The following is a 26,094-nucleotide window of genomic DNA, read 5'->3' on the forward strand; positions in this document are numbered from 1 at the left end:
AAAATACATAGACTCGGACTGAAGCAGAATTAGAAGAATTCAGCAACATCCTCAACAACCATCAATGAACCATTAAACTGAAAGCCACAATACACCAAGGAGACTATTAACTTCCGAGGGACTGAATTTTGTTTTAAAAATGATCACAGGACAACACACATACATTAGCAACAAAAGGTTTTTACAAAATAACTGACACACATCCATACAAAAAGCTGCACCTGCAACTACATGATCTGCAGGCTGGGAGGTTGAAGCTAACACCTTTTTGTGGTGCAGCGGTAGTGTCCCTCCCCCTGAACCAGGAGACCCGGGTTCAAGTTTCTACACATTCAAGAGATGCATAATAGCTCTCCTAAACAAATTGATGAAAATACTTCTGCACTACATGGGCGGCATGGTGGCACAGTGGTTAGCACTGCTGCCTCACAGCGCCTGAGACCCGGGTTCAATTCCCGCCTCAGGCGACTGACTGTGTGGAGTTTGCACGTTCTCCCCGTGTCTGCGTGGGTTTCCTCCGGGTGCTCCGGTTTCCTCCCACAGTCCAAAGATGTGCAGGGTCAGGTGAATTGGCCATGCTAAATTGCCCGTAGTGTTAGGTAAGGGGTAAATGTAGGGGTATGGGTTTCGCTTCGGCGGGTCGGTGTGGACTTGTTGGGCCGACGGGCCTGTTTCCACACTGTAATGTAATCTCATCTGATCTAATCTAATGTAATCTAATCTAATCTAATGTAAACTACATATGCACGAAGCTAGAGGATTTTAACCAGGCTATTACTGCCCTCTTTTACTGCATGTCAGATTTCAATCTCAGATTTAACTTTAACAAATGATACTTTTATTACAATAATAACCAATTCTAGCAGCTCCTGAATGTATATAACCTTAAACCTTGAGATTTCAAAGTCATTTGCCAAGAATTCATTCCCTGTGGGATTTTGGTTTCTTGTCTCCTACTGAGTGCAGTATTCCTTTGACTGGTTTAAAACTGTTCTGTCCACTTGGTAGCTTCCATCTCACCTTCCCAACCAGCTGAGCAGCCTCCCTGTCCTTTCTCTCCTGCCACACTTTTCACTCTCCCTCCCTCTATGTTTTCCAGCTCCCCTCAGTCACCTTGCGACCTCCCATTCCTGACTTCCTAAAGCCTTTTCACAACATACAAGACTCGGTCAGGAGTGTGAAGAAGTACTCTTCGCTTGCCCTGGATGGAATGCAGCTCCAGGCAAGAAGCATGTCACCGTTCAGGACAAAGCAACCCGCTTGATTGGCACCACATCCACCACTGTCAACGTTTCCACCCAATTCACAGTGTACGCAGGACGAAATGCATTGCACCAACTTGCCAAGACTCCACCAACAGTACTTTTCAAATTCATAATCTCCACTATCGCAAGTGTTGTAGAATAGAGGGACATTGGAGTGCAGGTACATAATTCTTTGAAGTTTGCATCACATATAGACAGGACTACCTGGTCAGGTCCATGCCCCCCTACGACCCACCCTCCCATCCTGGCCCTTTCCCCTGCCACCGCAGGAACTGTAAAACCTGTGCCACACACCTCCTCCCTCACCTCCATCCAAGGCCCTAAAGGAGCCTTCCACATCCATCAAAGTTTTACCTGCACATCCACTAATATCATTTATTGTATCCGTTGCTCCCGATGCGGTCTCCTCTACATTGGGGAGACTGGGCGCCTCCTAGCAGAGCGCTTTAGGGAACATCTCCGAGACACCCGCACCAATCAACCACACCGCCCCGTGGCCCAACATTTCAACTCCCCCTCCCACTCTGCCGAGGATATGGAGGTGCTGGGCCTCCTTCACCGCCGCTCCCTCACCACCAGATGCATGGAAGAAGAACGCCTCATCTTCCGCCTCGGAACACTTCAACCCCAGGGCATCAATGTGGACTTCAACAGTTTCCTCATTTCCCCTTCCCCCACCTCATCCTAGTTTCTAACCTCCAGCAACACTGTCCCCTTGACTTGTCCGGACTTGTCCGACCTGCCCAGCTCCTTTTCCACCTATCCACTCCACCCTCTCCTCCCTGACCTATCACCTTCATCTCCTCCCCCACTGACCTATTGTACTCTATGCTACTCTATACCCACCTCCACCCTCCCCTAGCTTATCTCTCCACTCTTCAGGCTCTCTGCCTTTATTCCTGATGAAGGACTTTTGCCCGAAACGTCGATTTCGAAGCTCCTCGGATGCTGCCTGAATTGCTGTGCTCTTCCAGCACCACTGATCCAGAATCTGGTTTCCAGCATCTGCAGTCATTGTTTTTACCTCGTATAAAAAGGTGTTTGGCGCACTTATCTTCATTGCTCAGTCATTTGAGTTTAGGCGTTGGGAAGTCATGTTGAGGTTGTACAAGATATTGGTGAGGCCTCTTCTGGAATACTGTGTCCAGGTCTGGTCACCCAGTTATCGGAAGGATAATATTAAGCTGGAGAGGGTTCAGAAGAGATTTATCAGGATGTCGCCAAGTATGGAAGGTTTGAGCGTAGGAGGTTGAGAGGCGACCTGGTAGAGAAGTTTATAAAATAATGAGGAGTATAGATAGAGTTAATGGTATTGTCTTTTCCCTAGGGTGGGGAATTTCAAGACAAGGGGACACATTTTTAAGGTGAGAGGAGAGAGAGATTTAAAAAAGACACAAGGGGAAAATGTTTAACACGGTTTGCATGTGGAATGAACTTCCTTTGGAAGTGGTGGATATGGGCACAATTACAATGTTTAAAAGACATTTGGATAATTATGTGAATCGGAAAGGTTTGGAGGGGTATGGGCCAGGAACAGGCAGGACAGGCTGGTTTAGTTTGGGATTAAGTTCGGCATCGACTGGTTGGACAGGAGGGTATGTTTCTGTGCTGTATGACTCTGACAAGAACTGCAGATGCATGGAAATACCAGCACGTGCAAGTTCTCCTACAAGCCATGCAACATCCTGAATCAGATCTGTATTTTCTTTCTTTCACTCTCATTGGGTAAACATCCTGTCATTCCCTTCTGGACAACACCCTGTGTGTGTATGTACCCACCACAACCAAAAATTGGACTACCTTCTTTCAAGAACACACCTCACCATCAATTTCTCAAGGGCAAATGGGGATTGGCATCAAATACTGGCACAGCCAGCAACACCCATATTCCATGATCAAATAAGGAAATTTGAAGAATTTGCATGTATTGCAAGTTTAAATTAAAAAGAAAAATTGGTTGTTTTGGTGTAGTTATAAACAATAGTTCATTGGAAGTTGCATCACAGGGTGGTAAAGACCATTGAGTTTAGGAATTGGAACGTCATGTTGCCATTGTATAGGACGTTGGTGAGGCGACTTTTGGAGTACGGTTCTGGTCGCCTGCTATAGGAAGGATGTTATTAAATTGGAGAAGGTACAGAAAAGAATGACCAGGATGTCACCAGGCCTCTAGAGTTCGAGTTATAAGGAGAAGCTGGATAAGCCGGGAGCTTTAGCCCTGCGGTGTAGGAGGTTGAGATGAGTTCATAAAATCATGAGGGCCATAGATAAGGTGAATAGCAGACGTCTTTTCCAAGGAAGAGTTCACAACTCTGGTGAGAGGATAAAGATTTAGAAGGTACCTGAGGGGCAACCTTTTCAAACACACTGTGGTTCGAGTATGGAATGAACTGCCAGAGGAGTTGGTAGATGCATTGCAGTTACAACATTAAAAAGACATATGGATAGATACACGAAAGGTTTAGAGGGGTCTTGTCCAAATGCAGACAAATAGTACGAGTTTAGTTTGGGAAACTTGGTCAGCAAGGACAAGTTGGACCAAAGGGTCTGTTTCCATGCAGTATGACTCTGCTTTCACACTCCATTCCTGTTGCAATGAAGATCAACATTCCACTGGCTTTCCTTACTGCTTATTATTACCATGTGTTCACTTTGGTTTTCATGAATAAGGACTCCCAGATCACTCTACTACAGCATTCTGCAGTTATTCTCCATTTAAATAATATTTTGCTTTTTTTTGTCATATTTCCTACCTTTAAGGTTCATTAGCACTATTTTATTAATTTGATAATCTCTCGTGCAGAAATGCTGTGTCAACAATGGGCCTGAACACAGCAAGATGTACAGTGGGAAATGTTCACAGGTTGAGAATATCGTGTTTTGGCCAATGGGTGGTGCTGGACGTGTTCCCTTTGCATTGCTGAGACTTTAAGTTCTTGAAATAATAGGCATAAAGTGTAATAACAGCTTAGCCAGCCGTATCGGCTGTCCCTTACACCCTCTTTTTGCATTCTTAGCTTTTTTTAAAGCCTATTCCATTTCAGAACAGGCCGTGTTTCGATGTGCTATTCTGTCACGTTTTCTGCTGTTGGTTTTTTGGTAGTGACGGATTTGATGTTGGCTGGAGATATTTACTTCAGATCTGAGTTTGAACCCTTGATGCATGAGGCAAATTATTAGAAACGGAATTGGGTATGTTGTCATGTGTACAGAGGAGCCTCGATTATCCAGAGGAGACAGGCGGGGAGTATTCCGTTTGGTTAAACAAATTCCGGATAATCGAATGCTGGATAACATAGTTTAGCCGAGCATCGGGACCTTGCAATCTTGTAGGATAATCCGATATCCAGTTAATTGAATACCGGATAATCGAGGTTCCTCTGAATTCAAGTACAGGAGTACAGTGACAAGTTTACAATGGCACCCCACATGCTGCCATTTTAAGTTCAAAGTCCCTGGGTACAAATTTTAGATACAAAATAGAGAAATAAACAAGGTTACATTTCTTTACAGTTATTCATAGTAAAAGTTAGAAAAATAACAAATGAAGTTACCGTATATACTTGTGTAACAGTCAAAATTTTTTGACTACTGTTTAGGGTTAAGTTTAGGCAGCTCAGTGCTTTGCACTGCTGCCTCACAGCGCCAGGGACCCGGGTTTGATTCCAGCCTCAGGCGACTGTCTGTGTGGAGTTTGCACATTCTCCCCGTGTCTGCGTGGGTTTCTTCCCACAGTCCAAAGATGTGCAGGTCAAGTGAATTGGCCATGCTAAATTGCCCGTAGTGTTACGTGCATTAGTCAGGGGTAAATATAGAATGGGTCTGGGTGGGTTAGTCCTCAGTGAGTTAGTGTGGACTTGTTGGGCTGATGCGCCTGTTTCCATACTCTAGGGAATCTAATCTAATCTTAAATTTATTGTGTCGGCTATGACATGGGTACTATTTTTGAGGGGCTGAAATTCATGCCTGTCAAAATGCATACCGCATCATTCGCAGAAGCCCAACAGATCTCCATAAACGAGTAAAGACAAGAAAACGAATTATGGTAATTCTGAAAACCTGAGGTGGCACACTGGAGGCCAGCGGACTGGAAGACCGGGAGCGGAGCAGAACAAGCGGTAGACTGCAAAGGTGGAGTGAGGCATGACAGCCGGCACACCCACTCATAAACATTGATCTGTCACCTGCGAAGAACGAGGGTCAACCTTTACACGAGATATATGGAAAATTCCGACTTATTTGGCCAAAAATAGGGGGTCAGTCTTTACATGAGATTGAGTGGCTATTACTCGAGTATATACAGTAAAGGGTCTGCCATAGATCAACGTAAGGGGCTTCCACATGTGGTCTGACCGGGATCACAAGCCCCTGACCGCCCACACTGGTCCCCAGTCCAAAAACTGTCCCTGTTCTGCCCCAGCCCTCAGCCACTCCATTCTGGGCCCCCAGACTGTCTTGCTTTGCTCTGGCCTCCAGCCCTGTGTATTGTCTTTTTTTTGGTGTTTAATGACTGTAAGCAGACAGATGCAAACACTCGTTTTTCTTTTCAAAGGAGGTGCGTTGGTGAAAGCTGTCTTCATTGACTCACCACTTGTAAAGAAAACCCTCACGGTGAGAGAGAAGAACCAACTGTTTTATGAAGCTCCTCTGGATCTGTTGATGACTAAAAGATATTATGTAGCTGTGTCAAGCATGACATTGGACAAACCTGAAAGACATGACATCTTTGAGGAAAAAGTAAGATTTTGTAATCGAACCCTCCATTTCAAACTCTTGTCACGTGGAAATAGAAACAGTTGGATGTGGTCTGTCTATGTTATAAACTCTCTACCTCCAAACACATGGTGGATACCCTATGCCATTGTACTTCAGCAAATTACGACAATCATGCAATTGGTTCCTCAGCTCAGGAAGGGACCATTCCACCCATAGCACCCATGTTGACTCTTCTACTCCCTCTACATTGGGGAGACTGGACTCCTCCTCACAGAGTGCTTCAGAGAACATCTCTGCAGCACCCGCACCAATCAACCCCACCGCCCCGTGGCCAAACATTTCAACTCCCCCTCCCACTCTGCCGAGGACATGCAGGTCCTGGGCCTCCTCCATCACCACCCGACGCCTGGAGGAAGGACGCCTCGGCACCCTTCAACCCCAGAGCATCAATGCGGACTTCACCAGTTTCCTCATTTCCCCTCCCCACTACCTTACCCCAGTTCCAACCTGCCAGCTTAGCAATGTCTTCATGACCTGTCCCACCTGTCAATCTTCCTTCCAACCTATCTGCTGCACCTACCTCTGACCTATTACTTTCACCCCCACCTCTATGCACATATTGCACTCTCAGCTACCTTCCCCCCAGCCCCACCCCTTCCCATTTATCTCTCCACCCCCCCCCCGAGGCTCCCAGCCTCATTCCTGATGATGGGCTTTAGCCCAAAAAGTCGATTTTCCTGCTTCTCAGATGCTGCCTGACCTGCTGTGCTTTTCCAGCACCACTCTAATCTTAACTGTTCTACTCCCTTGCTCTACCTGTCAGCCCTGGCTCCCTTTAAGTATTGATTCAGTTCCATTAAAAATTTATTAGTGAGCATCCATTGTTCCAAAAGGTGCAATTCAGACACTAATAACTACAGAACATGTGTAATAATTTCTTGTAATTGTTTGCTGATAGTACCACCATTATTTGTGATTAGAAGTGCAAGTGAAGTGTATTAATAGTTGTTATTTCAAAAGGTTGCGAATCTTTGGAATTTGCCATCTCAGAGAATTGTGAATGCTCCGTCGTTGAATTCCTTTAAGAATAATGGTAGGGCCCTGGAGAGTGATGATCAGAGCGGTGCTGGAAAAGCACAGCAAATCAGGCAGCATCCGAGGAGCAGGAAAATCGACGTTTCGGGCAAAAGTCCTTCATCAGGAAAATGGCTGGGAGCCTCGGAGGAGGTGGAGAGATAAATGAGAGCGGGTGGGGCTGGAGAGGGGAGTGTTGCTGAACAAAAAGACGTAGAGATGGAGGTTCATAGTTCCTTTGAAAGTGGAGTTGCAGATGGACGGGGGTGGGGGTGGTGAAGCAGGCATTTGGTGTGCTTGTCTTTATTGGCCAGTGCTTTTATTATAGGAGTTGGGATGTCATGATGCAGCTGTACAGGACATTGTTAGACCACTGCTTGGAATATTGCATGCAATTCTGGTCTCCCTGCTATAGGAAAGATGTAATTAAACTTGAAAAGTTGCGAGAAAGCTTGACAAGGATGTTACCGGGTTTGGAGGGTTTGAGCTATAGGGAGAGGCTGTACAGTCTGGGGCATTTTTTTCCCTGGAGCTTCGGAGACTGAGGGGTGACCTTATAGAGCTTTATAAAATCATGAGAGGTGTGGATAGGGCAAATAGCCAAGGTAGGGGAGTCCAAAACTATAGGGCATAGGGTGAAGGTGAGAGGGGAAAGATTTAAAAGGGAACTGAGAGGACGACATTGTCACACGAACCGTAGTGCGTGTTTGGAATGAGCTGCCAGAGGAAGTGGTGGAGGCTGGTACAATTACAGCATTTAAAAGGCATCTGGATGGGTACATGAAAAGAGAGGATTTGGAGGGATATGGCCCAAATGCTGGCAAATGGGACTAGATTAATTTAGGATATCTGGTCAGCATGGACAAGTTGGACCGAAGGGTCTCTTTCCATGCTGTACATCTGTCTGACTGTGGTGGATCAGATTTTGGTTTCTCAGCAACCTCCTCTGCAATATTGTTTTCTGCACCATGGACGTCCATGGAGAAGCGAATGCCAGTCAATGTCCCGAACCTCCCAGTAGGACAATGGAATGTTGCCTGACTCTAAACTGCTTCAATGGAATGTTGTCTGTCAGGGATCAAGGGAAATGGGGAGCAGGTGGGAAAATCTGGTTGAAATCCGAGATCAGTCCTGACTGTATTGAATGGTGGAGCAGCCTCAATGGGCCAAATAGTCTACTCTTGTTTCTTATGTTCTTATCAGTTGTGTTTCAGGCATTTGCAAATCTCTTGTGCAAGTCAGTCACAGCATTCAGGCTGGTTGAGAATATTTCTGTCACCTATTATTTACCCTTAACCGTCTGCAATGTCTCCACAAACTGATTTTAAACATCTATTTTAAGTGCTGTTTTCAGATTTTTTTTTTTAATGAGAAGACCTCAAACATTCTCCCAAACCAAATCTTCTATTTGATCTACTGCCCAACCATTTCTCTCAGCCCACAATATCCGGGATTCCCTCATCTGAGATGTGGGAATCTCACAATATGGGGCCAACTATGTCAATCTTTTGGAATAAGGGTACGTGGTGGTTATGACTACTGCCCCACAGCGGTAGGGACCTGGGTTTGATTTCATCCTTGGACGACTGTCTGTGGAGTTTGCACGTTTTCCCCGTGTCTGTGTGGGTTTCCTCTGGGTGCTCTGGTTTCCTCTCTCAGTCCAGAGATGTGCAGGTTAGAGTGGATTGCCCGTACTAAATTGCCCACAGTGTCCAGGAATGTGCAGGCTAAGTGGGTTAGCCATGGGAGGTGCAGGATTACAGGGATAGGGCTGAGTCTGGGTGGGATACTCTTCAGAGGGTCAGTGCAGATTCAGTGGGCCGAATGGCCTGCTTCCATCTCGTAGGAATTCTACGACTGGATTGTTATGCAAACTTTGTATTTCATTGCTGTCCTTGAAGACGGAAGTCTGCTATCTTTACCTGTCTGTGCCTCCGAACCTACAGCAATATCCTTTTGGAATAGCCAAACAGATCACTCCATTGTGTACTCAAGAAGGCAGCTCACCACTATCTTTTTCCAGGCCATCAGGAATGAGAAGTAAATACTGGTTGCCATATTCCATGAATACAAATCTAACCATCAGAGCATAACCAGTTTTCTGGCTGCTTTAGAGCAATTATCTAAAAAAATACTAAGGATGAATTTCAGTTATAATCGTTTTATTCACAATTTATTTTTGATTGTTACCTAATTTTCATTTAGAAAAATAGGTCAATACCATCGGTGTTTAAGCCCTACCCTGTCGCAATAGCAAGTCCAAAGATTGGGCTGTTCACTTTGATCCATCAAAACCCAAGTCCATCCTATCCTCCCCCTCTCCAGCCTGGGAGAAGTTCACTCGTGCCCTTTAAAGAGGGAAATCCTTATCTGTTCAGGCCCACGTGTGACAAGAACTTGCAACAATGGGCTTGACTTTGAACTGCCCTCTGAAATGGCACTGCAAGCCACTCGGTTATATTCAAGAAGTTGACTCACAATTTATGTTGTTGAGGGAATATTTGGGATGGCCAGTAAATGTATGGGGAAAGGAGCAAATTACTGCAGATGCTGGAATCTGAACAGAATACAAAAGATTACAGTGCGTAATGGCTGCTGATGCGGTTTCCTTCTTCAGTAAGCGTGGTTTCACACCCACAATGGTTGACAAGGACCTGAACCCAATCCGACCTTTCACCCACGTGTCCACCCTTGATCCTTCCCATTACTCAGTGTGATCGGGTCCCCCTTGTTCTCACATTTCATTTCACCTGCCTTTGCATTCAAAGGATCATCTTCTGCCATTTCAGACAACTCTTCAAACCGGGCACTTGACAGCCTTCTGAGCTCAGTAACGAGTTCAGTAGCTTCAAATTGTGAACCCATTCCTTCCCTTTTCTTTTTGCTTTGCTTGTTGCGTTCTCTGTCACCTTCTCTCCCCTCTCCCCACCCCAGCTGGACTGTCTTCTTTCCAGGAGAAAGTGAGGATTGCAGATGCTGAGGGTCAGAGTCAGGAGTGTGGTGCTGGAAACTATCAATACACTTCACTTGCACTTCTAACTACAATTAATGGTGGTTAGATCAGCAAACAACTACAATAAATTACAGAACAATGGATGCTCACTAATAAACTTTTAGGGGAACTAAATCAATACTTAAAAGGAGCCAGGTCTGACAGAAAGAGCAAGGGAGTAGAACAGTCAAGGTTAGAGTCATGCTGGAAAAGCACAGCAGGTCCGGCATCCGAGGAGCCAGAGAATCCATGTTTGGGACATAAACCCTTCATCAGGATTCCTGATGAAAGGCTCTTGCCCGAAATGTTGATTCTCCTGCTGCTGGGATGCTGCCTGACCTGCTCGACTCTATGTTCTTTCCAGTCTGGCAGGTAAACACACCATTGTTCTGTCATTCTCACATTCTGATCACTTATTCTGCACAATCAGCATTCCTTTCTCCCCCAGTCTCCACACTCCCCCACCCCCCCGCATTTGCATAAATGGTGCCCCCTCCGCACTTCACTTCAGCTCTGATAAAGTGTCATCTAGACTTGAAACGTTAGCTTGCTGTCTCTCCATGGATGCTGCCTGACCCACTGTGATCTCCAGCATTGGTTGTGGAAGTGTGAGTAGTGTCTGGCAGTTTGGAAGGGGTGCACTAGATAGATAGTTAGTTGGTTTGAGTAAGTTGTCTTATGAGGGAAGGTGGGACAGATTGAACATGGTTTAGAAGAGCAAGGGATGACTTGGTTGAACTTTATAAAATCCTGAGTGGTCTTGACGAGGTGGCCGTGGTAAAGAGTTCCCTCTTGATATTTAGGGTTCGGCTTCAAAGTAAGGGATAGTGTTTAACATTAGGTGTAGCCCATTTTATTCTCAGGGTTTTGTGACTTTAGAACTGTCTTCCTCTGATATCAGTGGAGGAGGGGTCGTTAAGTATTTTTAAGACAAAAGTTGGTAGACTCTTGTTAGGGAAGGAAATCAAAGGCTAGCGAAGAAAATCACATCAAAACACAATCGCGGCTGCTGTGGTCATATTGCAACAGACTCGAGCAGCAGAATGATTTACTTTGGCTCTTATTTTGTATTCCTCAGTGTAAACTCCAGGGTGGGTATGATGGCCACAGAAGGTGCAATCCTAACTCACCAAACAGCTGGGGGGTGGTGGTTAAATGAGCTGGTCATGTTTGATGTAGAGGGATCCTACTCAAGGTACAGCCTTTGACAACAGGCTCAAGATTAGAGTGGTGCTGGAAAAGCATAGCAGGTCAGACAGCATCTGTGAAGAAAGAAAATTGACGTTTCAGGCAAAGGCCCTTCATCAGGAACGACAAAACATGTTGCAGGAAAATTGGCTCAGGCAACACATGTAAGCATGTGCTTTGCTTGTCTCATATGTCACAGGATTTGAGAAAGCTTCTATGTCTAATGTGAAAGGTCTATAAGCAGCATCCCATAGGTGAATTAATAAAAAAAAGCCTCTAAGTTTGGACTTTCTGTATATTGACTAAGCTTCTGCACCTGAACATAATCAAATCTTCTCATAATCTTAAATGGCCTCTATTATGGACCAGAGCAAAGTATATTAAGAAGGTTGCCTAGACCCTAACCTTTTCTATTTCAAAGGCAAGTGTAATGTACTGTGTTCCAGATGCAATTCGATTGGTCAAATTACTTGACATTAAGCAAAACACAATTTATTCAAACACAACAGTTAAAATGCAACAAAAGAAAGAAGAACTTAGGATAACTTAACTCTAGTGGAAAACTTATCCAAATAATGACTGAGTAACTATTACTAGTTAACTGTTCCAATGTAGTAACAGCCCATAAATACACCTCTCGTCAGAAAGGCAAATTCAGAGAACAGATTTTCTCTCTCATGTGCCTGCAATAGGAAGAGAAACCCCAGCTTCCAGCTGTAACTGAGGTGGGAGGGAAAATAACTTCTACTTCATCAAGATTACAGCAGCTTCTGCTGAATCTAAAAGCTAAAAGAAAAAGCTTGAAATCCTGGTATGTGACACCCATCCAGGTTGCTTCTATTGTTTTAACTTATATTAAAAAAACTCCAAATCCTCACAAGCTGCTTATGTTAGCATAGACTGCTTGTTGTCTCTCGTTCAATTTCTCTCTCAAAAATACACCTCTTAAAGTCACAGCATCACCACTTCTCCATAAAATCACCTTGTAATACAAGAGCTAGGAGATGATGCTGTACTTGTATCAGACCTGAGTTGACCTCAGCTGGAGTACTGTGTGCCCTCGCTTTAGGAAGAATGTGCACTCATTGGAGAGTGTGCAGAAGGGCTTTCCAAGAATGGCTCCGGGATAAGGATGCATTTTGCCAAGAAAGAACTGCTCCATGGGAGGAGGTGGAATAGAAATTTTCAGAATCATAATGGCGTCTGAATAAGTTAGATGAGGAGAAACCATTCCGCACTTAAAAGGGTCAAAGAGGATGCAGATTTGAAGTAATTTGCAAAAGAAGCAAATGTGACCTGTATGAAAATACTTTTTCATACTGGCAAGTGGTGCAGGTCTGGTGTATACTGCCTGGAAGTGTGGAGAAAGCGGTTCAACTGAGACATTCAACAGGCCTTTAGATTGCATCTCATTAAATAGCATGCACAGGTTACAGTGAAAAGGCTGGCACAGGGCACTACGCCATAATGCTCATCTGGAGAACCAGTGAAAACACACTGGACCAAATGGCCGCCTCCTGTGCTGTAACAATTCTGTTATTCCAGCCTTTTCTAGCTATAGGAACTTTATAGATGTTTATAAAATCATGATGGGTATATAGATAAAGTGAATAGCTGATATCTCTTACCCAGGAAGGGGAATTTCAAAACCAGGGGACATGTTTTTAAGGTGGGAGAAGAAAGATTTTTAAAAAACACGGAGAGTTTTTTTTACACGCAGAGGGCAGTTTGTGTGTGGAATGAATTTACAGAGGAAGTGGTGGATGTGGATACAGTTATAACATTTAAAAGTTAGTGGGATAAGTACATTAGTAAGAGGGTGACATGGTGGCTCAGTGGTTAGCACTGCTGCCTCACAGCACCAGGGTCCCAGGTTCAATTCCCGCCTCAGGCAACTGTCTGTGTGGAGTTTGCACATTCTCCCCGTGTCTGCGTGGGTTTCCTCCCACAGTCCAAAGATGTGCCGGTCAGGTGAATTGGCCATGCTAAATTGCCCATAGTGTTAGATGCGTCAGTCAGAGGGAAATGGGTCTGGTTGGGTTACTCTTGGGAGGGTCGGTGTGGACTGGTTGGGCCGAAGGGCCTGTTTCCACACTGTAGGGTTTCTAATCTAATCTAATCTTGGAGGGATGTGGGGCTAGTTTAGTTTGGGCTTATGTTTGACAGAAGGGTCTGTTTCCACACTGTCTGACTCCATGAACTCTATGTGGTCTTACAAATGTGTCCTCCACATGCAACCTGATGAAGGAGCGACACTCCGAAAGCTAGTGTGCTTCCAATTCAACTTGTTGGCCTATAACCTAGTGTTGTGTGGTTTTTAACTTCGTGAACTCCAGCATGTTTGGTCAGCAAGTAGTTAAACTGCTTCAGTGGTATTGATTAAAGGATTATGTATTGGACATGACACTGGGGGGAGCTCCCCTACTCCAAGTGACACAGTGAGGTGCACCAGTAGAATTGAAATATCTGAGAGATATCTTTGCAAGTAAAAACATTGTCTGAGGCACTTATTGTGAGGCCAGTGTTTCTTCCGACTGTATAAATTATTCCCAGTAATGGTGTCTGTTTTCCTCCTGTTAAAATCTAGGACCTTCCTTCCTGTGACCAGAGAAATATCAGCACATGTGAAAGCAGAGACTTTGATCTTGCTGCTGACTTCAGTGAACTGGAGACATTTGCGTCGATCGTCTCTAATGTGGCGAGCACAAAGTGCGCGGACGCGACGAAACGTGCCTCGGTGAGCGGTACGCCTCTGTATTCTCCTGAGGGCGGTAAGAAGGAGGCAAACACCGGGAACTCAGATCCCCTGGAGATCACCAAAAAGATAATGCAGCAAAAACGACTCGACTTCAGGGTGTCCAAACACAGTTGTGACAGGGACTCGACCACGGATGAGATGACTGACTGTGAGGAGAGGTGCAAATCAGACCAGCAGAAGAACCCAATGAAATCGGACCCTGAGCATGAGAATGAATGTGAAGAAGGCACGTTACCAGGCACAGAGTCAGAGGAGGTGGCCTTGGCTAAGGGACTGGCATCAGAAAGCTTTGCTGACAGTGATTCCGACTGTGAGCGACTGGTTATTGACACAGGCTTTGCGGAAAGCCACGTGAAGACTGTTCGAAGTCCCTCCAAATCTGTCCCAGAGAAGCTCGGCTGTCAGAGTCCCAAAGACGTCATTCCAGACACCCCTCGATCGCCATCCCCCGAGCCAGCCAGTAAGCAAACACTGAAAGCCACCACCCCCAGGCGGAAAAGGAAGGCGTCTAAACCCCTCTCGAAGGAGTTTGACCCGGTTGGGCAGATTATGAAGATGCAATGTGAACTACTCAAGCCGAGTCCCAAACGTCAGGTGGATCAGCCGAAAGTAACCCAAGAACCAAACCCAGCTCATCGCCAGATACCGTTTGACAGGAATCCGACAGCCTTGAAGAATTCCGGAACCTTCGGGAATGTTGCCAGCTCCTGGTATGCGGCAGCCCAGAAGACCAGGCCAAGTAAGAACAGCAGTATCCTCCACGTTAATGTGTTTCTGGGACTTTACCGTAAAGTGTTACAGATAATGTAACATTGGGAAGGAAGAATTGCACCCCAATGATACTAATCTGCTGTTTACAGATATTGCTAATAATGCTGCTGTCCCAGAACAGGAAAAGCAGCAACCATGTACAGTCAGTGTCAAGTAATTGGTGGTGAAGTGAGGGTACAGGGCATGGGATAATTTTATATGTTGAAATACTCTGTATGTTTCTATGATACATTGTGGTATCCAGCTCTAGCCCAGCCGTACTGTTTTAGATTTGCTTAGGGGCCTGAAGTGTTGTTGGAGAAGATTGGGAATGATGGGTGGGTAGGATTGAATGTTGTATAAGATAATGGATCCGAAAGGATTAATGTGGTTAGCACTGCTGCCTCACTGCCAGGGAGTGGGTTCAATTACAGCCTCGGGCAACAGTCTGTGTGGAGTTTGCACATTCTCCCCGTGTTTGCGTGGGTTTCCTCCGGGTGCTCCGGTTCCCTCCACAGTCCAAAGATGTGCTGACTAGGGTGAATTGGCCATGGTAAATTGCCCATAGTGTTCAGGGATGTGTAGGTTAGGTGCACTAGTCAGGAGTAAATGTAGAGTAATAAGGTAGGAGGGTGGGCTGCTCTTCGGAGGGTCTGTTTCCACACTGTAGGGATTCTATGATGATTTCTATGATTTTTACCCAAGCTGATGACATTATATGGTGATGGGGAGTTGATGGCATGGTGGTATCATCCAGAGACGTGGGGACAGGGGTTCAATTCTCACCACGATGGCATTCTCACCAAGAATCTGGAATTGAATGTCTAGTGGTATTGATTGTCATAAAAATGTATCTGATCCAGCCATCCTTACCTGGTCTGTCCCACATTTAATTCCAGCCCCAAAACTGGCTCTTTTTACTCTGGGCAATCAAGGATAGGCAATGTATCCTGGCCCAGCTAGTGGTGCCAACGTGTTGTGAATAAAATTTTAACTTGGATGGGGAAAGGCAGAACAACATGGAGCCTGGCAGAGTGAAGAGCGATATCTCCAGTGTCTCCACGTGCCCTCATTAACAATGTCACACTTACTCGTATGATTCAGTTGATAGTCGGAGGCTTTTTCCCAGGGTTATAGAACATAGAAGAATACAGCGCAGTACAGGCCCTTTGGCCCTCGATGTTGCGCCGATCCAAGCACACCTTACCTACACTAGCCCACTATCCTCCATATGCCTATCCAATGCCCGCTTAAATGCCCATAAAGAGGAAGAGTTCGCCACTGGTACTGGCAGGGCATTCCATGAACTCACGACTCGCTGAGTAAAGAACCTACCCCTAACATCTGTCCTATACCTACCCCCCCCTTAATTTAAAGCTATGCCCCCTCGTAATAGCTGACTCCATACGTGGAAAAAGGTTCTCATGGTCAACCCTATCTAAACCCCTAATCATCTTGTACACCTCTAAGGTTCAATTGAAGGTTCAATTACGGTGTTGCGGGGGGGGTGGGAGGGGGGCGGTTGCAGGCTGAGTTCAAGGTGTGAGGGGGATGGTTTAAGGTAGGTGTGCGAGGGAAGTTTTTCTCAAGAGTAGGAGAAGCCTGGAACGCACTGGCAGAAGAGGTGGTGGGCGGCACGGTGGCACAGTGGTTAGCATTGCTGCCTCACAGCGCCAGAGACCCGGGTTCAATTCCCGCCTCAGGCGACTGACTGTGTGGAGTTTGCACATTCTCCCCGTGTCTGTGTGGGTTTCCTCCGGGTGCTCCGGTTTCCTCCCACAAATCCAAAAATAATGTGCAGGTCAGGTGAATTGGCCATGCTAAATTGCCCATAGTGATAGGTGAAGGGATAAATGTAGGGGAATGGGTCTGGGTAGGTACCACTTCGGAGGGTCGGTGTGAACTTGTTGGGCCGAAGGGCCTGTTTCCACACTGTAAGTAATCTAATCTTATCTAATCTAAGCAGGCACATTGGTGACATTTAAGGGGCATCTGGATGGTTACATGAATAGGCAGGGCGTAGAGGGATACAGACCGAATAAGGGCAGAAGGCTTGTTTTTTTGTTTAGTTCGGGCATGATGATCGGCACAGGCTGGGGAAGGCCGAAGGGCCTGTTCCTGTGCTCTACCTCTCTTTAGTTCTTTGTTATCACGCAACAAGCTGCACACTGTTTAAGACCAGCCTGTCCTCATGAAGACTTGCCAAATGTTTTAATCCATCACTGTTGACCAAGGAGGCCCTCAGATCTAGTCAAGGAAAGGGGGTTGTGGGCGGCAAACTACCCTACTCTAAGTTGCTAGTGGAAGCCAGCAAAGTGTCATGGTTCCAAGCAGAAGCAAGGTGAGGAAAGATTGAGGCACTTTCTTGTACCTTCAGGCTGCCAGCTTCAAGAGGGTCGGGAGAGAGTGTCAAGGTGGCTTTGTCCATTGACTAGTAATATGAAGTTCAAATCCTACCACAGTAGGGTGGCATAGTGGCTCAGTGGTGAGCACTGCTGCCTCACAGCTCTGGGGATCCAGGTTTGATTTCACCCTCAGACGACTGTGTTTGCACATTCTCCTCGTGTCTGCGTGGGTTTCCTCTGGGTGCTTTGGTTTCCTCCCACAGTCCAAAGATGTGCAGGTCAGGTGAATTGGCCATGCTAAAGTGCCCCAAAGTGGTCACGGATGTACAAGGTTGGTGGGTTAGCCTTGGGAAATGCAAGATTACATGGGATAAGGGAGGGGCTAGGTGGGATGCTGGTTGGATGGCTAGTGTGGACTCAATGGGCCAAATGGCTTCATACTGCACTGTAGGGATTCTGAGTTGGTGGAATTTAAATTTACTTAACAAATCTGGCATATAAAGCGATAGATACGTGGCGGCATGGTGGCTCAGTGGTTAGCACTGCTGCCTCACAGCACCAGGGTCCCAGGTTCGATTCCAGCCTCGGGTGACTGTCTGTGTGGAGTTTGCACATTCTCCCTGTGTCTGCGTGGGTTTCCTCCGGGTGCTCCGGTTTCCTCCCGCAGTCCAAAGATGTGCAGGCCAGGTAAATTGGCCATGCTAAATAGCCCATTGTGTTAGGTATAGGGGAATGGGTCTGGGTGGGTTGCTCTTTAGAGGGTCAGTGTGGACTTGTTGGGCCGAAGAGCCTGTTTCCACGCTGTAGGGAATCTAATCCAAAGTATACATTTTTAGAACTGTCATTGGTGTAAAGTACCATCAAGTTCAGCAGTGAGCATCAGGAAAGAGCATCTACCCCCCCCCCCCCCCACCTCCCCCCCCCCCACACCTGGCTGCATCCCCACTGGAGCACGGTTGATTTGTAACTGACCCCTCAGAAAGGGCAAGCAAGCTGTTCTGTTCAAGGGCAATTAGGGATGTGCAATAACGCTGGCTTTGCTGCTGCTATCCACATCCCGTCAAAGAGGGAAAGGAAAAAACACAGTATTGGCAGGGGCCAGGAAATAACTGAGTGATTCCACACGCTCACAGAGAGAGTGAAGAACAGAATGGTAAAGACAGTATTTATTTGCTATGAATGATGATTTATTCTCAAGTCTTTTCTGTAGATTAAGTGCGAGCTTCTAACCTGGCGATGTCTGATTATTGCCTAATTATATCAGAAAAATTACTGAGAGCATAAAAGTGATTGCATTTTGTAAACCTGCTCTGATTTGTTCCCTGTTCAGGTCTCCTCTCAGAAGAGCTCCTGAGCTGCAGTGAAAATGAGTTAGATTACACAGCTCCACCGTTTGGGAACGTCACCTACAAACTCTTCAGGTTGTCCGATATCCTGTTACTCGTCCGTGGTCACGTTCACAAATCGCAGATCAGACCTCGCTCAAACAAAGGGGCAGTGAAGAAGGTGAATGCTTCAACGTTGCTTTCTCAGGGTTTATGTATGCATTTTATAACGGAGTGTCCCGCCTGTATACATTCTTGGGTTCATTCAAAACTCTGGTGTCCATGTCTTAACTTGGACCAAAGGCTCTCCAGCCAATCCACCATTGTCACAAGCCACTTGTGAAAATGCACTGACACTCGAGCCCCACCACTGCTATGACAGTCACAAAGTTAACAAGTGAACCTAACTACTCTAGCCTGTCTGATGAACTCTGGTTAATAGAACACAATGAACAGGTTACTGTACTAAATAAGAAACCGTTTATTACTGATAAATCTGTTCCTGAAGAAGGGCTTATGCCCGAAAGGTCGATTCTCCTGCTCCTTTGATTCTGTCTGACCTGCTGCGCTTTTCCACCATCACATTTTTCAAATCTGTTCTAATCACAGGCAAACATGTGAATTATCAACTTCTATCTCTCTCATTTAAATTCTAATCCTCTTAAACCCCCAAACACAGGTACAAGCAGACGTAGATAAACCAAAAAAACCTAGCTGATATGGTGGACAAAAGCATCTCAGAGAACTGTTCTAAAGTTCCATTCCCCAAGATTCAATGAGGCGTCCTTTTCCATCTTCCAGTCAACTTCATCCCAAATCCCTACCTTTCTTCCCTTGAAGGATTAGATTAGATTACATTACATTACAGTGTGGAAACAGGCCCTTCGGCCCATCAAGTCCACACCGACCCGCCGAAGCGCAACCCACCCATACCCCTACATTTACCCCTTACCTAACACTACGGGCAATTTAGCATGGCCAATTCACCTGACCTGCACATCTTTGGACTGCGGGAGGAAACCGGAGGAAACCCACGCAGACACGGGGAGAACGTGCAAACTCCACACAGTCAGTCGCCTGAGGCGGGAATTGAACCCGGGTCTCTGGCGCTGTGAGGCAACAGTGCTAACCACTGAGCCACTGTGCCGCCCCTGCAAAGTACTGAAACATTTGCTCTGCCACCGTGCCGCCCGAAGGAGTAGGGCAGTTGGCACACTAATTGGTTCAGTCTCTCAGTCACTGGTTAAGAGGCAGCTGCTTATAGGGTCATTGTGAGCACGAGTAGTAAGCTTATCGTTCAATTCTCTGCTGTTTCTAGACAAGGGGCGGGAGAGAGAGTGAATTTTTTAAGAGTCTGGAGGCTTTCTGCTCCTGTACGTCCAACTGCCCAGGAGCTGAACGGCGAGTTGTTCTCAGTGCTGTCCACTCCTGACCCACACAACTGGTCCTCATTCGAAAAGACTCAGTCAACAGACTGTATCTGGGCAAAGCTGCCCTGACCTCACATCTTAAAGGTCCAACAGTCCTCCCCTATGGCTTCGACACTGTAAATACAACTTTCAGTGAGGTTCAGTCACTTCTTTTAAAACTTCTTTTAAATCTTCCATGGTTTCCTTGGTTTAAAGCAGAGCCATTTTCTCACTTATCCACAATCCAAAAATGAATGGAAATGTAAAGATGTGTCTTTGCACTTTGTGTCCCACTGTCCTACACTGGCTCCCTCGTTTTTTAAAATTCTCACTCTTCTTTTTCAAATTCCCTTTATGGCCTCGCCCCCTCCTGATCTGTCATCTCCTCCAACCCCAAAATCTTCACAGATATTTCTGCGCCTTTTCAATTTCTGTTACTCAGTTTTATTTGCTGCACCATAGAAGCTGCATCTTCAGCTGCCTAGGGTATGAGCTCCTGATGTTCTCTCCCTAAAGCTCTGTCTTCTCTTCCTTGCTCCTCCCCTACGCTGCTTTGTAGAATCAACTTCTTTGACCAAACTTATGGCCATCTACTTTAATACAGTCTCACCTGTGTTATGGACCTGACCAGGTCCCTTCAAAATATTTTAGGATAGCCTAGACCCTAACTTGTTCATATCTTAAAGCAAATCATTACATTAGATTAGATTCTCTAAGGTATGGAAACAGGCCCATTGGCCCAACAAGTCCACACCAACCCTCCGAAGAGTAACCCACCCAGACCCACTACCCCCATATTCATCCCCGACTATGGGCAATTTAGCATGACCAATTCACCTGGCCTGCACATCTTTGGCTCATGGGAGGAAACCGGAGCAAACCCACACAGACACGGGGAAAATGTGCAAACTCCACACAGTCGCCCAAGGCAGGAATCGAACCTGGGTCCCTGGCGCTGTGAGGCAGCAGTGCCACCCCTGTAAAGTACTGTGTTCTAAATGCCACGTAACTGGTCAAACTATTCAACGTTAAGCAAAGCACAATTTATTTAAACACTAGTTAAAATTTCATAAAAGAAGGAGGAACTTAGCATAACAGCTCTAATGGAAAATGTAACAGAATAATAGATACAGTAACTATCACTAATTAACCTGTTTCAATATAGTAACATCCCTTAAACACACCCTTTGGCAAAAAAGGCAAATTCAGAAGACCAGATTTTGTCTCACGTTCCACCTTGCAGCCAAGGAAGGGAACCCCCAGCTTTTGGCTGTAATTGAGAGGGGGGAAACTATAGCTTCTATTTCTTCAAGTCCACAACAGCAAATGTTTCAAGCTAAACCTAAAAACTTTCTAAAAAAACCTAGAAATTCTGGTCTCTAAGTGCTGGCCACGTCCATCCAGGCTGCTTCGATAGTTCCACCCTGTTCCAAAACTAAAAAACCCCAAGGCCTCGCAAGCTGTTTACTCTAGTTACTGCTCAACATCTCCACCTTACAACCTCTCTTTTTAAAAAAAATACAGGACTAAACAATCCCTTCAAACCACAGCATCATCACACACAGATTGTTGTCACATTTTATTTGAGTGTGTGTTGAGATAGAAGATAAAACATTTTCAGTATTCTGTGAATTCAGTCATATTTGACTCCTGGTATGATCCAGTCCCCATTATCCAGATCCCAAGCATGAGAATTCCGGATGTTTGGAATCCATGTAACTGGGACTTTACTGATATGCGCTGCATCAGAGGCTTTGCTTAAAGCTAATTTAAAACTTAGCTTGTCGATAAAAAGAGAAAGACCTGGCCAGGTAGCGGCCATGGCCACTCATTTATAAAATGCGCGTTCCTCTCGAATGGAGTTCTCCGAGCCACCGTTTGCAAGTCTCATGCAACCCGCAGATTCATATAACAGGCATGCGTCCCCCACAGTTCCCCAGGCCTGCCAGATACCAGGGAGATGACTGTATGTTCATTTTATTCCGTACAGATTAGCTTAACTGTTCCGTGGTAATTAAAATGTTGGAGCAATAATTAAGTGTTGGTCGGAATCAAATGTCCCATTAATGCAGCCCAAGTTCCTCCCACCCGCAACAGTTTGGGGAAATTCTCCCCACTCTGGCATATCGGTCAATCTGTGAACAGTTTGTGATTTCAGCAAACACAATTGGGTCAAGCCTGCTTGCAGTTCTTTTTAAACCACCACTCCGAGAGAGCTGCCAGGGCTGCTGACAGCTCTTTGCATCGTTTAGTTTTTCAGTAAAGCTTAAAGGAACGGCTGCAATTGCGGCTGATAAATTGCAGCTATCCGTTAACACTTTTTTTTTGTCTGTGGTCTGGTAGTTTATCCACCAGCAGCATTGTCTCTGCAGGCTTTCTGCTTCCTGTTTATAAAGAAAGAGGGTTCCATTCGGGAAGGAGGAAGCTATAAATCAGTTCCACGGAATAATTTTAACAGGTTCACAGCTTCACGCGCTGCTCTAATTTACCCAAGAGTGAAAATTGCAGAGAATTAATGAATCTTTCCACTGCGTAGGACAGCATTTATTCTGGCTTTGCAAACAGAGATCTTTGAAGCAAGGGCAGGACGAGAAATCTTTTTTTTTTTACAAATTTTGAAAGTCGATTTGCAAGCAGTGAAATCTAACGGGGCAATGGAGTGCTTGTTGGCTACACTGCACAGTATGAGGTCATTCAGCCATTCTGGCTTTCTGAATGAGGTATCCAATTCATTCCACGTCCTTCCACTATTCCCCCACAGCATTGTAGATTTTTCCTTTCCTTAATAATTGTTGTTTGCTGCTCCTTTTGAAAGTTAGTATTGAATCCGACTCCCTTGCCTGTTCAGGCAGAACATTTTGCATCTCAACTTGCCGAGGGTGAGAGGGATGAAACGAGAGAATCTCTTGCCAAGGTCTTTTTCCCTGGGGAAGACGAGTCCAAAACTACAGGGTATAGATTTAAGGTGAGAGGGGAAAGGTTTAAAAGGGACCCGTGGGGTGGTTTTTTCATAGAGGGTGGTATGTGTATGGAATGCGCTGCCAGAGGAAGTGGTGGAGGCTGGTACACTTACAGCATTTAAAAGGCATCTGGATGGGTATATGAATAGGAAGGGTTTAGAGAGATATGGGCCAAGTGCTGGCAAATAGGACTTGGTCAGCTTGGATGAGTTGGACCGAATGGTTTGTTTCCATGCTGTATGACTCTAATGACTCTTTATCTGTCTCGGCTTCTTTTCGCCCAGTGATCTTAAATCTGTTAGCAGCCCAGCTGGCAGTGGAACAGTGGGTCAGGCTAGTTTTGCCCAAAATCACTAAAGCCAGTGCAAAGGATAATGGAATTTTAAGCACAACCTGCATCCAACGCAAGTCAAAATCCTGCACTTTCTTGTGCTAGTGTGAGGAATAAACTGGCCGCTGTCCCAGCTCGGGTTAATCACTGTTGGGAGTCACTGCTGCTCTTTTGTCTGCCTTTCGGGAAGCTGACTTTTGTCACAAGGACACGTTTCAAAAGCTTTCTATTTCCGTTTCATTCAAAGAAGTTGACTACGGGTGCTCCGGTATAACTGCAAAAATGGTTCATTGCATGTTTATTTTAGTACTAGCAGGCAGAGGACACTTGGATTTTCTTTAAGGCTGCATTGATAAAACTGTACCAAGTGATCACCTTTGGAGAAGATTTATCGTGGAACAAATTTGTTTTTTAGTTTACATTTTTAAAACTCTGCCTGATCGTACTGGTTCATAGAAGGTGTTACATTTCAAATGTTTTCAAAAGATACTCGAGCAAATAAAACTTACTAAAGAATAGAATAGATTCCCTATAGTGTAGAAACAGGCCCTTCGGCCCTTCGACCCTCCGAAGAGTAACCCACCCAGACCCATTCCACTACCCTATTATCCCATATTTTCCCCTGACTAATGCACCTAACCTACATACCCCTGGACACAATAGACAATTTCCCATGGCCACCCCACCTAACCTGCACATCTTTGGACTGTGGGAGGAAACCAGAGGAAATCCATGCAGATACTGGGAGAATGTGCAAACTCCACACAGACAGTTGCCTGAGGCTGGAATCGGACCTGAGGTCCCTGGCACATTGAGGCAGCAGTGCTAACCACCCCCCAGATTCTAACGCAATTCACCAGAAGTGACATAAGTAGAAATTATTACTCAGTTTCTCCCACTTTGCTCAATCAACTTGTATCATTTTTGAAAACACAAAGCAGCTCCAATGAAAATACAGAGCGGGATGTCATTGCAGAGTACAGTATGCAGTTGCTGAGATGAGTGGGGACATTGCCGTGCATTGTACTCCTGAAGAGTCATTTGAAGAAGTTCTGGACACCATGCAAAGTTTCCCTGTCCTGAGAGAACTGCATGTTGAACCCATAATGGAAGTGCTTTGCAAAGCTACTGACTTGCCCATTGTGGGCAAAACACTGGATGCCACTCTGTAACACCTGAACACCCCAGCCCCCTACAACTGACAATCCTGCAGCATCTGTCTCTGCTGGAGAGAAGAGGCACTACCCCAGGGTATGTGTGATGCAAGAATTGTGTCCCTATGCAAGAAGAAAATCTATCAGAAGTGACTGCAAAAATGATTATCAACTATTTCCCTGCTAAGAAACCTTAGAAAAGTATTTGCCCTTGTCAGGGACCGCAGATCCAGGCTCAGTACATCTCTCCCAAATCCCGGTATGGTTTCAGAACAGGAAGATCTTCCGATTTCATCTTTACAGTCACCTTCACAGCAAGACAGAGGGCTGACTAACAGAGACCATTACATGATGCCTTCATTGACCTCACCAAGACAATTGACCACGTGAGTAGGTTCAGTCCATTTAAGCTGGTGGGAAAACCATTGACTCCCTGATGATGAGATCTTCTCTTTCGCTGATGGTCATCCAATAATGGGCCAACGTTGGAACTCTTTGGGATCTACATTAAGATCCAAGCAGTTCTGGTGCTGACACACTTTGGCATATTTGGCTCTTTGCTGCTGGTGCTGCAGTTCATCAACAGAAAGAGAGAACTTACTAACCAGAACTGATGGAGCCTTGCTCGTCCAGGATCCAAGACACCGAGTTCCTCTCTGCTAATGCTACTGCACTTGCACTCGATGCTGAATGCAGCAGGAAATGGACAGATTCTTCCACCACTGTAAGGAGTTTGATTTGACCATTAATATCTCGAGATCAATGCTTTAGTCCATGCTGCCACTGTCGTTGATATTATGACACTGGATATTTCTGGTAGCTTCACATGTGTAGGTTTGACAATCGCCAGGAACTTGTCACTTGTATCTACGCATTACAAAATTTCCAGCTCTTACATCTGAGTTGAGGAAGAGAGAATGGACCAACATTAAGCTGTCCAAGAACACCTAACTGCAAGGCAAACAAGCCTGTGTCCTTGGTGTGATCCTTTATCCTGGTGAGACTTGGATCACACAATCTAGGCAGGAGAAAAGTCTGAACAGTCTTCACCTTTTTGCTGTCTCAGATGCCTCCGCAGCATCACCTGGTAGTATTGGGTCACCAGCTTGGGTTTCTGGAGTGTGCTCATTCCATCAGCGTGCACCCATTGACAAGCACTGGCTCAGCCCCGTCCACGGGATACAGCCATCATCCGTCCGATAATCCAAAGTACTGGCTCATTACCTGCTGGGCTGGGAGCGTGACTGTTTGGAAGGTGTTTTAAAAAATTCTCAAGGTCAGGTTCGTAGGAGAGTAGTCTGACACAGAACAAACGACCAAGAGGCGAGTCTGCTAGAATATGAGCATTTTATTCCCTGCAGCGTCGCCACAGCCAGGTCTCATACTTACAATGGGTCTGGCTTATACTCACTCTACATGTTACCGGAACTGGGAGCCGTCAGTTCTCGTAGAGCGGTTGCCAACAACCCACGCTCGGCGGTTAAACGTAACCCCGGAGCAGACTCACCGAACTGGAGACTTTTCCAGCTGATATACTCTTTTCCAGATATAAACATTCATGTGAACAGCAGAGCAAGGCTAAAAAACACATTCCATTCTGGTTACATACAGATAAGAAGATTCACACGGGGAGGTGTGTAATAAGATTCACACGGGACTAAGCAACACCTCCATTCCGGTTAGATTCACACATGTATTGGGACATAATTTTTAACCGTTTCACCACAGAAGGGTGTTGGAAAGACTCTCAGAAACGGAAAGCTCGACCATTGGGGCGTCATGTTGAGGTTATACAGGACATTGGTGAAACCTCTTCTGGAGCACTGT

The 26,094-nt window shown here is 45.7% G+C and overlaps 1 protein-coding gene across 2 annotated transcripts in view; it reads left to right on the forward strand.

Annotated features, from left to right (window-relative positions):
* Window positions 1-26,094, forward strand: part of ice2 (interactor of little elongator complex ELL subunit 2) — a 166,322-nt gene that overhangs the window by 88,535 nt on the left and 51,693 nt on the right. For both annotated transcript variants that reach the window (XM_043680584.2, XM_043680585.2), the window contains 3 exons: window positions 5,818-6,002; window positions 13,823-14,732; window positions 18,419-18,594. In XM_043680584.2, coding sequence (XP_043536519.2) covers window positions 5,818-6,002; window positions 13,823-14,732; window positions 18,419-18,594 — 1,271 coding nt within the window. The remainder of the gene's footprint in view (window positions 1-5,817; window positions 6,003-13,822; window positions 14,733-18,418; window positions 18,595-26,094) is intronic.

The sequence above is a fragment of the Chiloscyllium plagiosum genome, unplaced genomic scaffold, assembly GCF_037043375.1.
Source record: "Chiloscyllium plagiosum isolate Xiang-an unplaced genomic scaffold, Cpla_swu_hap1 HiC_scaffold_42, whole genome shotgun sequence".
Taxonomy (NCBI): domain Eukaryota; kingdom Metazoa; phylum Chordata; class Chondrichthyes; order Orectolobiformes; family Hemiscylliidae; genus Chiloscyllium; species Chiloscyllium plagiosum.